General features: G+C 43.8%; 1 protein-coding gene across 2 annotated transcripts in view; it reads right to left on the bottom strand.

The window, feature by feature from the left end:
* LOC111864117 overlaps window positions 1–12,512 on the bottom strand; it is a 487,205-nt gene that overhangs the window by 34,916 nt on the left and 439,777 nt on the right. For both annotated transcript variants that reach the window (XM_023851148.2, XM_023851149.2), the window contains one exon: window positions 5,165–5,308. In XM_023851148.2, coding sequence (XP_023706916.1) covers window positions 5,165–5,308 — 144 coding nt within the window. The remainder of the gene's footprint in view (window positions 1–5,164; window positions 5,309–12,512) is intronic.

The following is a 12,512-nucleotide window of genomic DNA, read 5'->3' as shown; positions in this document are numbered from 1 at the left end:
TCCTATCGGATGCACAGCGAGTCAGAGGGCACGAATCTTGCTATTAGTTACAGTCACACACAACGGAAGCAATAAGACCAAGTGTCGCGGGCTTGTGGGGGAGGGGGCGATCTAAACGGCACAACAGCTGGTATCCAAATGCACATCCCTTAACAGAAGGCCCGTACGCTTTCCTCCTGGCCTAATTTTCTATTTATTAGGTAGGAGACACTTGCATTCACCTGTGTCCCCATCAACTTTGGAATAATTTCAAAAAAACATTTCATGTTTGTCTTTCTAGTTCCGTGCTATATCCATTAGCGCTGCGGTCGCAGTATAACGAACTACGACTTTCTATTATGACAAACCCGCGATATCGGGTGTCCGGATGGAAAGTATCCAAAATAAAAAATCTATATCTTGGAATCGATTGGCCTCCTAGGTCGCCAAATTTAATCCCAGTGGATTTTTGTTTGTGGGGTTATGTGAAGAACAGTGTCTGCCAGGTTAAGATCAACGAGCTTCAACACCTGAAAGCCCTCATAAGGGCCCCTGTATATCCAGCCTGGATATTTGTCGTGCCCCCAAGGGAGCCCACATTTAAATTTATTCAGAAAGTTATGTACTCAGAAAAAACTTTGATAGTTTCCCTTTGTAGTGGCGTAACCCATAAATGTGTATAATAAAAGCTTTCTGAGATATAATTATTTTATTTTGGATACCTTTCATCAGGACACCCTGTATTAAATGGGCTACTTGTAGCTGTACCGAGGGCTAAACTCTGACTGAGAATGGAGGAGGCGCCCTATAGATATGAATGGATTGTTTCTAGTCTAGTTCACAATATTTTCTCAACTCCAAATGATACATAGCTTCGAATATAATGATTCTTAATTGTGAATTGAGAAGGAAATTGTTGTAGAATTCCTGCCTCAGTATATGCTTGAAATGACTGTGTTAAACTGTGTAAGGCACTGGGGAATCGAAACAGAAACCATGGAAATACGGAGCAGGAGCGCTACTAGCAGAAGGAAACTGAAAATATGTGGAATAAAATGCATGGTTAGCCTCTCAAAGCACAGCGCTTACGATATGTATACATTTTTTTAACATCAGAAGCGACTCTGTATTTTCCTCGAGCAGTGCATTTAAGGGTTTTGTATGACTCTGGGTAAACCGCGATTATTTCCATGAACAGCATTAACGGTTTTATGTTCGCAATTAAGACGGAGTATGTTTAAATTACTGTGGATCTGTATGGGTGTGAAACTTGGTCTCTGGCATTAAGGGAGGAACATAGACTGAGGGTGTTTGAGAACAGGGTGTTGAGGAGAGATGAAGTGACAGGAGGTTGGAGAAACTGCATAATGAGGAGGTTCATAACTTGTACTCTTCTACAAGTATAATTAGAATGATCAAGTCAAGGAGGATGAAATAGGCAGGGCATGTAGTACGAACGGAGAGAGGAGGAATTAATATAGGATATTGGTGGGAAAGCCAGAAGGAAAGAGACCACTGGTAAGACCAAGGCGTAGGTGAGTGGACAATATTAAAATGGATCGTGGAGAGATAGGATGGGATGGTATAGATTGGATTGATCTGGCTCAGGATAGGGACCAGTGGAGGGCTCTTGTGAACACGGTAATGAACCTTCGGGTTCCATAAAATGCTGGAAGTTCTCGAGTGGCTGCACAACTGGCGGCTTCTCAAGAAGGGCTCATCTCCATGAGTGAGTGATGAGTGAACATTCTTGCTACTGCCGCGAGATGCTGAGGAGGGGCTAGACAACTGGGATTCACTTCATTTTGTCTGCACTAGAGCGTTACGCTCAACTAGATCGAAGGGACACATTTAACTTGTGTGTGGGTTCGGAAGCCGCGAAAGCAGGGCGCCTCAGAGAGTGAGGAGCTCAGGGTGTCAGAGCAGCAAGCCTCAGGGTACGACCCTCCGTAGAGGGATAGAAATATTTCGGAGGAACTTCAATCCTCCAGTTTCAGTTCGTACCAGCGTTTCACAGGAAATTACTGCCTCCATCTTCACTGAGTACCTACATTTTGGGGAACATACTACCTACAACTTCACTGAGTACCTACATTTTGGGGAACATACTACCTACAACTTCACTGAGTACCTACATTTTGGAGGGCATGATGCCTTAATCTTCAATGAGCACTAAAATTTTTGGGGGGACATGCAGCCTCCATTTTCAGTGAGTACCAACATTCTGGGGGACATGTTGCCTCCAGTTTCAGTTCGTACCAGCGTTTCACACGAAATTACTGCCTCCATCTTCACTGAGTACCTACATTTTGGGGGAACACATTACCTCAATTTTCAGGTAGCACCAACATTTTGGAGGGCATGATGCCTTAATCTTCAATGGGCACTAAAATTTTTGGGGGGACATGCAGCCTCCATTTTCAGTGAGTACCAACATTCTGGGGGACATGTTGCCTCCATTTTCAGTGAGTACCAACATTTTTGGGGGGACATGTTGCCTCCGTTTTCAGTGAGTACCAACATTCTGGGGGACATGTTGCCTCTATCTTCTACCCTGAAAACCTATCTTCCGTTGAAATACGATTTAGAATGTAAATTAGATCAAAATGGCTTAGAACTGGGCCAGATATCATATTCTATGATTCATTAGTAAAGTGGATCAACTTAACTATGAATATGATCACCTGTTCAGCGAGTTTACTTCATGTTTTCACCGAGGGAAGAAGAAATTCTGTATATTGCCTGCAATTCTTAATATATACTTCACGCCATTCACCGGTGTCGAAGAAGTTGCCGCACGGTCACGGCGACCCGTACAATATCACGATGCTATGTAATACCGCAGGCAGTTCACACTGCTGTCCTTCGTCACAGAATTCCGCTGTCAGAGGCGCTTGGCTCTTGGCTTTCTGTTATCACGGTTTAAATAGAATTGGCACTTCAAGGCTCACCTGTTATTTTTCTCACTGCAGAAGAACACTTATATAACAAAGGCGAAATTATAAATTTCTTGGATATGTAAAGAAAAGAAAATTTGAAGAAAGCAGTCTTCTGTGATTTTGCACTGTGTATATGTGGTGTTAACCGACGTTTCGGAGGACAGTATCGCCTCCATCTTCAGGGTAGAAGAAAAAATATAAGAAATCCGCAAGCGAAGAGACCGTGATAACCGGTAAAAGCAGAGTCTGCTTTTACCGGTTCTCACGGTCTCTTCGCTTGCGGATTTCTTATATTTTTTCTTCTACCCTGAAGATGGAGGCGATACGTTTCTCCGAAACGTCGGTTAACACCACATATATACGGTGCCAAATCCAAGAAGACTGCTTTCTTCATAGTCACCGCCGTGAAAGCCTCAAATCTTACAAAAGAAAATTTCTTCTCGCAGTACTTAATAAATTTTCATCACGTTTAAAGATATATATATATAGCTCGTTTTAAATTGGAATTATCAGGTTTCGTATTCATGCACTTCTAAGTTGGCTTCCTTTAGAGTTTCTTGTGTGTCGGATCCTTCAGAGTATTTTGTATATGAAAAATAGCAATGTACACACATCGGGAACTTCTAATTCAAACTTATTTCCTTTCCCTCAACCGCAACGACGCGGAAGGCCAAGATAAAACTGTTTTCCGCTCGGACCAACTTTTTGTTCATGTTCAAGCGCCCTGCATCCCCCCTCTCACCCCACAGCCCCCCGCCTTCAGTGTGGGGTACTGCACAGGAGCGACTTCATCAGCTGCAAGATCCTATCGTGTTGAAGGTATGCAGGGCCAGGGGAGAGAATCAATGAACTTCAATTTTTCTATTGTGCTCTCCCAATTTTTACACCCCTGTGGTCTAGTGGTCGGTGTTCCTGGTTACAGATCCAGAGGTCCCGGGTTCGATTCCCGGCGCTACCAGATTTTATCTGAGAAGTAGTGGGTCTGTAACGGGGTCCACTCAGCCTCGTGAGGATAATTGAGGAGCTATTTCAGGGAAATAGGGGCTCCGGTCTAGAAAACCGAAATTAACGGCAGCAGGGATTCGTTGCGCTGACTATGCGACACCCTCTAACCGCTAAAGTTGGCACTAACTCCGCCGACAGGCGGCGGTTGCTCGGTAGATACAGTTCGCTTGCGGACTAAAACCATGGAGTTTGTTTTTCTTTTGCTCTTCCAGTTTATTGTACCGCAGGAGGTCCCCGAAAGTACGCAGACATATGCTTCTCTGTATGTGGTGTCATAACCCAGAGGACCATAGTTTTAATTTCTGGTTGATAATGTTGTTCATATTTTAGCATCCACCTGCAGTTGGGATGTGAATTTATAACATCCACACTACACACTTCATAGGCAAGAGGCATGTGACATGCATGTGACATAGAATAAAAATATTTTTCAATTCGCATAGTGGGGGGTGGAGTCCAACTGGGCCCACTCGGCACGACGGCCACTGATTGGCCTATTGTAGACTGCCCTGGGTGATTATGATGATGGAGAATTTGGTGGAATGAAGATTGGCAGAGGAAACCGAAGTACTCGGAGAAAACCTGCCCCAGCGCCACTTTGTCCACCACAAATCCCACTTGACCAAACCCCGGGATCGAACCCGGGACGCCACGGTGGGAAGCTAGCAACTAACCGATTGAGGTATGGTGCGGCCTAAATGCCGAAATAATGCCTCAGTTAGGGCATTACTGCTTCCTTGCAGCTCATCGTGATGTTCCTAAAATCCTACCATCCGTCGTTAAACAGTGCAAGAAAGTAAAATTGATTCGATGTCAGGAGCAAGTTCCAGGAAGAAATAAAGTAACCATAAAATATCGTTAAACTTATAGGACATACTGAGGCATTACTGTTATGGTTACTGCAAATTGGACTGGATCCGCAAAATTTCCCGTTCCAAAACGCTAAGAGTTAGGCTGGAACGCGACGTCCAATGAAATAAACCTCAGGACCTCTCAGAATTTCAGAAAAGACAATTCAGTGTAACTGACATCAAACAGAACCATAGGCGGTCAAAATCACAGATGCATCTTCTTCTGAGCTTGTTAAAATGTCCCAGCGTAACGCAAATTCCCAGAATATGTTGGCCTACATAAAAATGCACGTTTTGCATTATGTGACACAGGGAACAGCACACATGCACAAGCGCACCACAAATTCCCTGCCCACAGTTCAGCTGCAGTGTAATGTCTCTTTCACTTACGTGTAGTTCATGGTCTCGAACTCAGGAGCGTAGCGATTGTACTCTGCAACACGAATAACCACGTCCATGGCCGCACTTACATCTCTGCCGGATGTAGCTACAACAGTCAAGTTGTAGGCCTCTCCTGAGTTCTTTGCGATGTACCTGTAAGACAGAAGTCATGACTGACATGTCAAACTGCATTTATATGTCTACAAATATTGGTCAATGAGTTGAGTTACTGTATGCCTATGAATGGTAAATATGCAGCCTATGTCGTTAGGGGTAGCTACAAAGCATTCTAAAGTGTATGGCAGAGGGATTTGCCCGCATTTAAACAGCTCTTCATTTCTCGAATGTAATTTGTATTTGATATTGTCAGTTCAAAATATCTGTTACATTGCAGAAGAATTTTTTGCCCACGAAACTGACTGACTGACTGACGGACTGACCGACCGACCGAACGACCGACCGACCGACCGACCGACCGAACAACCATCCAACCAACCAACTAACGAACCAACTAATCAACAAACCATGCTACTAAATAATTAACTAACAAACTCCATATGGCATAATTCTTCTTCAGAAACTCAGTTTGTGAGGATATTTCCAGCATTTTATGCACGGTTCATTACCGTGATCACAAGACTATCACTGACCCCTATCTTGAGCCAGATGAGTCCAGTCCAAATCTTCCCATCTTTTCTTCTAAGATGTATATTTTACTATTTTAGTACCACGTATGCCTAGGTCTTCCAAATGTTCTACTGACTTCAGGTTTACAGGCAGAAATCTTGTATGAATTTGTGTTATTTTCAATGTGTGCTACATGCCTCGCCTACCTCATAACCATACTTGGGAAGGAGTGTAAAGTAACGAAGCTCCTCATTATGCAGTTTTCTGTAGCCCCCCTATCTTATTTGCTTTCCCCGCCTTCGGTCCAAATGCCCCTCCCATATCATCACTCTGAGCTACCCTTGTTATCAGAATGTATCCGTGTATTGTTCTGTGCCGTAGTGGGGAGATATGGACGTACACTAGGCAGGAATAAAAGCTCGTTGTCCTATAAAACTGTAATGCCCGAAACCTTTACAAATACCTCGAAAATTGACGGATATTTCAGACCGACCCAGTTTACGTTTTATGGGTTCTCTTTTATCTAATTCATGATAACACATCAATGCATTAAAACACCTGAAGATGGCCATCTATGGCCGAAACATCTTGTATTAAGTGTTAAATGGTGAAAAAACAATTGTTGCACTGTGGATACATAGACGTTTAACATCAATAAACGTTGTTCCTACAATAATACACCTTTACCCTGCCAGGAAAATTCCTGGTACTCATTTCTCTTAGAGGCTGAGTCGACCCCAGGGTCACAGAGATGCTGGGAGGATTAGATAAATTGAAACATCCAATGACCTCACCGAGAATCGATCCCGTGACCTTCCGGCTTGTAGCATAGTGCCTCAACGAACTACGCTACCGCGTGCCCCCATCTATGAGCCGACTGTCTAGAAAATGTGGGAGCCTTGACCTTTCACACCCCTATGGGTCTTCACGGCCTGTTACATTGACTTTATCTTCTTTTACCTTTTTCCTATAATAACAGATTACCCAGGCCTGTTAGGGTAGTTAAGTCGAGAAAATTCATATGCAAGTGTGGTCGAGAAGTTTCGCTTCAAAGTCGAGGATGAAGACAGGAGAATAACATTGAGGCATACCGTAGAGGGAAAGTGTGTAAGAATGAGAAGTTAACGAGGCATGCTCAGGATTCTGTTCAGTGACGGGTTCTGGTATCAGTGGCGTTGAATCGGTGGGCTACACTCGTAATACCAAGAGCTAATTTTAAACTGCAAAAGACAAACAGTTTGCGTAGTGCAACTCAGTACGCCTACCAGATATATTTCTGAGAAAACTTTTCTTTTAAAAGTGAACAGAACAGAAAGCATGGCTTAATTAAATGACAGAACATTTTTGATGATGGGCAAAGAATAGAAAGGGAAGTTTCTGTTTACAGTGATCAGCAAATAAGAGGGAAAGAGACAAAGGATAAATTGTATGGGAATAAGCTAAGTGAATTGTCTACGAGCATGCAACAAGATTGGTCTTTGGTATCACTTAATTACAGGAGACATGAAAATATCATTAGCCACTGCATTAACAGAGAAGGAATTTGGTGTTTGTTGTACAGGGTGATTCTCTCGCTAGGAAAGCCAAACATTCCTCAATAATTTTCTTTTTAATTTTTGTATGGTTCCTTATGAAAATTGATAGGATGTTATCCTGTATGTTGTAAAACAAGGTCTGCCCAGAGCATATGCTGAAAATAGCCTCCTCCAGTATCCAAGCACTTTCGTAAGCGAATCTCCAAATTGGCGAAGACATCTGTAAAGGCAGCAACCACCCGCCGCATTGCGTCTCTGAGGGCGTCAACTGTTCGCGGATTATTGCGGTATACACGGCCCTTCAGTAAACCCCACGAGAAGAAATCTGGTGGCCTCAAGTCTGGTGATCTTGGCGGCCACAGACTTCTCGAAGTCAATCTGTCACCAAAATAACTTTCAATTTCCCTCATGCTTGCATTAGAGGTGTGGCACGCTGCGCCATCTTGTCGAAAGTAAGCTTCGATTGACGTAAGCTCAATTCATGTCAATTTTCATAGGGAACCATACAGAAACGAAGAAGTTATTGTGGAGAGAATCACACTGTAGTTCATGGGGGGAAAAACTGAGGAACTTCTGAAAACCCCAACACGTGGCGACTGAATCCAGTTACATGCGTTAAGACGAAAGCAATATGAGTATAGAACGAATGTTCAGAGCAGCTTTGGGCTACCACCGACACACCTGGGTCTTTGGGTTAAATGGTCAGGATTTGCACAAACTCCTTTTCCTTGTGTCACGAAACACAAATAAGGAGAAACACACTCATGTGTCAGCAGGGATGCACTTATTGGCGTGTGCCGTGTACTTCAGGAGCTAGTTTGCTCTCTTTTTTTTCTCCTTGGCACTACAGCCCCAGTGGGCCTAGGCCTACCTCCATGAACTTCTCCGTACACTTCGGTTTTTCTAGATCTTACACATTCGGTAGGACTCCTTGGGCGGGTGATCAGCTCGTCGCAAGGCCTCTACCTGTACACAAACACAGAAAAACGCACACAAACATCCATGCCCTGAGTGGGATTCGAACCCACGATCCCGGTTTCCAAGCGAGGGAAGACAGTACATGCCTTAGACCGCTCGGCTACTGTGATCGGCAGTTTGCTACTAATAAATGGAAAATTAAAATTCCTAGCCATATTTTAATGCAGCATTTTGTCCCTCACTAGAGACATTGAAATATACAGCGAAACATTCCAGACGGAACAACTTCTCGGGACCGGATTCAGAACCCAGCACATGAAGGCTTTGTAATGACCATGCCGATGATGATAAAAGTAACTGTAACTGAATTCAATTCTTCTTTATTTGCCTGCTAACTCAACAGCCCAAGGGTCAATTGCAAAGTGAGCACGAGTGAAGGAAAGAAACAAACACACACAAAGTTCAAAATATGCAATTTATAACAAATGAGTAACGATAAAAGAGTAATAACAACAAAAATCACAATTATAATTTAGGACGTGAGGGTAACAGCAATTCAATTCTATTCTTAGTAAATTCGTATGTATTTACCTTCTAACTAAATAATAATGATAACAATTTAATTACTTGAAGAAAGCAGTCTTCTCGGATTTGGCACCGTGTATATGTGGTGTTAACCGACGTTTCGGAGGAACGTATCGCCTCCATCTTCAGGGTAGAAGAAAAAATATAAGAATTCTGCAAGCGGAGAGACCGTGAGAACCGGTAAAAGCAGACTGCTTTCTTCATAGTCACCGCCGTGAAATCCTCAAATCTTACAATTTAATTACTTCATTTAAGTGCTTGCCAGCAGCACGTGGTCTGCAACAGGCGAGCAGTCAAAGTGCACATGAAAGCTAGACTAGGGCTCGAAGGGAAGCAGAAACTAGATAAAAATTTGACTCTAGGCAATAAAACTAGACTAGGTAACAGAGTAATCATGGAACTCAGTCGAATTAAGCAAAGGAAAATGTATCCTCAATGGTGATGTTGGAAACGTCCAGAGATTTGCAGATGATGTTTGCAGCTGTGATACACCTTGCTGCAGGCATTACTGACGTTAAAGGTGCTAAAATCTCTGATTTACTCAGTGGGTACATTGAGACCGGCAGGATAGGAGTCCAGCAAGAAGAGATGAAAGCCGAAATGAAAAGCAGTTAGGGAGATACGAAGGCACACTAAGAAGAATTTCGACATAACATCCAATTTCGACTAGGTAACTTGGCTGAAACTAATTTCCAACTAAGGAACAGTGGGATATAAACTGCCCCAAAATTATATCGCACTGATTAGGAAGGCGGTAAATATTTTAAATTTATTTTCGATGTATTGCATTACCTATTTTTTTCGTTATGGAGAGGAAAGTTCCCTCACGGATTCAGATTGGCTGACAGCCCGGAATTCAAGCTTCTGCGTGCCACCGAGCTGACTGTCTCTTCCACACGGTGATCACAGTAGCGCTGAAGATGTCTTCTTCAAACAGTCCGGACAAAGACCGGTCCTGCCGTGTCTGAGTTTGTGTCATCAATAGGCCATAGTCTCGAGGTACAAAAATAGTTACGCTGTTTATACACTGGCAGATCGAGAGCCTACTGTCGCATGCTGCAACAGAGCCTCACAAATTGCATGCAACTCCTACACGAGAGAGTGTGTACTTGTGCTGCTGGGATATGCCGGCGGCAATTCGAGGCAAACTGACCTGTGGAAATTATTAGTTCCGAGTTCCGAAATCTTGCGACAAATATGAAGGGAACTGAGGTTACTTCCCTTAAAGAGGCACAGATTTGTCTCTGACTCTGTAATATGGAACGGGCTAGAATATCTAAGGGCGGTTTATCAAATGTTCCCGTGGGTATTTGAATGTAATACAGCCATTTTAGAAAACACTTATCTGCTTCTCCATCCATCCATTCATCCATCCATCAATCCATCAATCCTTTCCATCCATCCATCCATCCATCCATCCATCAATCCATCCATCCATCAATCCATCCATCCATCCTTTCCATCCATCAATCTATCCATTCATACATCAATCCATCCATCCATCAATCCATCCATTCATACATCAATCCATCCATCCATCAATCCATCCATCCATCCATCCATCCATCCATCCTTTCCATCCATCCATTCATCCATCCATCAATCCATCAATCCATCCATCCATCAATCCATTAATCCATCCATCCATCCATCCATCCTTTCCATCCATCCATCCATCCACCCATCTGCCTACCTATCTATGGTTTTACAGTCCTTGTAGACATTGGCTGCTTTTTCAGTTTCTTAAACTATACACAGTCGGTTTGAGGCCTTGGACACGGGGTCAGCCAGTCGCAAGGACACCTAACACAGGACAAAACAAGCACAGAATAAACGCACGCAGATATCCATGCCTCGAGTGGGATTCGAGCCCACGATCCCAGTGGTCCAGCTGGTGATGACGGTTCATGCCTTAGACCGCGCGGCCACTCTGATCGGCTTTATGGAAATTTAAAACAGCCCTCAATATTCATGTTAATTTTATATCGTGAGCATCCCAATTTCCAGCATTTGAAACTATAATGACACCACGGAAAGAAGGTGTGAGTTATTACACTCTCTGTCTGTGTTCCCCTCCACTCTAAAGCAGCTGCCCCTACAAAGATCTGCGCGAGCAGAATGAGCAGAAGGCCGGAGAGCAGTATAGGGATGCACGTTGGAGAGGGTTTTGTTACAGCTCGGAGGAGATGCGCAGGGATTCGACCAATTTACCTTCTTTCCGTGGCCTCAGTATACATCAAATTCGCCTCACCACTTATCGACACAAAGTCAGGATTAAACGAAATACAAATTTCACTACAATATGGAAAATTAAAGGGAACCCCTGTAAGGGTGGGAGGGGGTGAGTGGAGTAAATTCCCTGGATCCAGCTATATCAGGCCGTACCATTAGCCACAGATTTCATATAGCACAGCAGGATTCCGGTTTAACTATTTAACGGAATGCATACTAATGGAAGCAACATATTAAAATATTTCATTAAACACACCACAAATGGAGTTGGGATAGCTCAGTCGGCATAGAGACGGGCTACAGGCTGAAAGGCCGGGGTTCGAATCCTGGGAAGGGAAAGATTTTTTCTCCACAACGTCCAGTCTAGCTCTGGGGCCCGTCCAGCCTCCTCTTCAACGGATACCGGGGGCGACTTCCCTGGGGATAAAGCGGCTAGGGCGTGAAACCGCCACTCACCTCCATCTAGTACTTGGGTCAAGATTGGTGGAGCCATACCTCCACTTCGTGGCATAGTGCTTAATTAATTAAGTATAGGGACATTACTTTTACACCACAAAATGAGCATATCAGTTTCGTTAAGTCCAGTCTGGTCCAGATTTCCATCACTAAGATCGGTTTGCGATATGAACACACGGAGAGACTAGACAACGCACATGACTAACAAATTACTCAGTTGCAAGATTACGAACAAGATCCATGACTATGCTGACAGTCTCTCAGCTGGTGAAGAAATTATCTGCCTTATATGAAATTTGAAGCCGGTCACAGTAGCCGAGCGGTCTAAGGCATGCACTGTCTTCGCTCGCTTGGAAACCGGGATCGAGGGTTCGGATCTGTTTCCTGTGAGGTACGAACTGAATTCTTATATATTATTCTTATACACTGCCGGTCACAGTAGCCGAGCGGTGTAAGGCATGTACTGTCTTCGCTCGCTTGGAAACCGGGATCGTGGGTTCGGATCTGTTTCCTCTGAGGTACGAACTGAATTCTTATATATTATTCTTTTACGTACACTGCCGGTCACGGTAGCCGAGCGGTCTAAGGCATGCACTGTCTTCGCTCGCTTGGAAACCGGGATCGTGGTTTCGAATCCCACTCAGGGCATGGATGTTTGTGTGCGTTTTTCTGTGTTTGTGTACAGGTAGAGGCCTTGCGACGAGCTGATCACTCGCCCAAGGAGTCCTACTGAATGTGTAAAACCTAGTAAACCGAAGTGAAGCGGAGAGTTTCATGGAGGTAGGCCTAGGCCTACCTCCGTGTGGGGCTGTGGCGCCACAAAAAAAATATATGAAATTTGAAGGTTCGTTATTTGGCAAAGAAATTGCCACTGAATCCTACCCTGAGGTAAATGAATCCAGTCTACAATTTCACAGCTCATTTCTTTAAATACATTTTAATATTATCCTGCCATCTACGGTGAGGTTCCCAAAGTGATACCTTCCCTCCAGTTTTTATGATAT

This window comes from Cryptotermes secundus, unplaced genomic scaffold (assembly GCF_002891405.2).
Source record: "Cryptotermes secundus unplaced genomic scaffold, Csec_1.0 scaffold708, whole genome shotgun sequence".
NCBI lineage: Eukaryota > Metazoa > Arthropoda > Insecta > Blattodea > Kalotermitidae > Cryptotermes > Cryptotermes secundus.
Note: the sequence above shows the minus strand (reverse complement) of the source record. Positions and strands in the feature narration are given on the sequence as shown.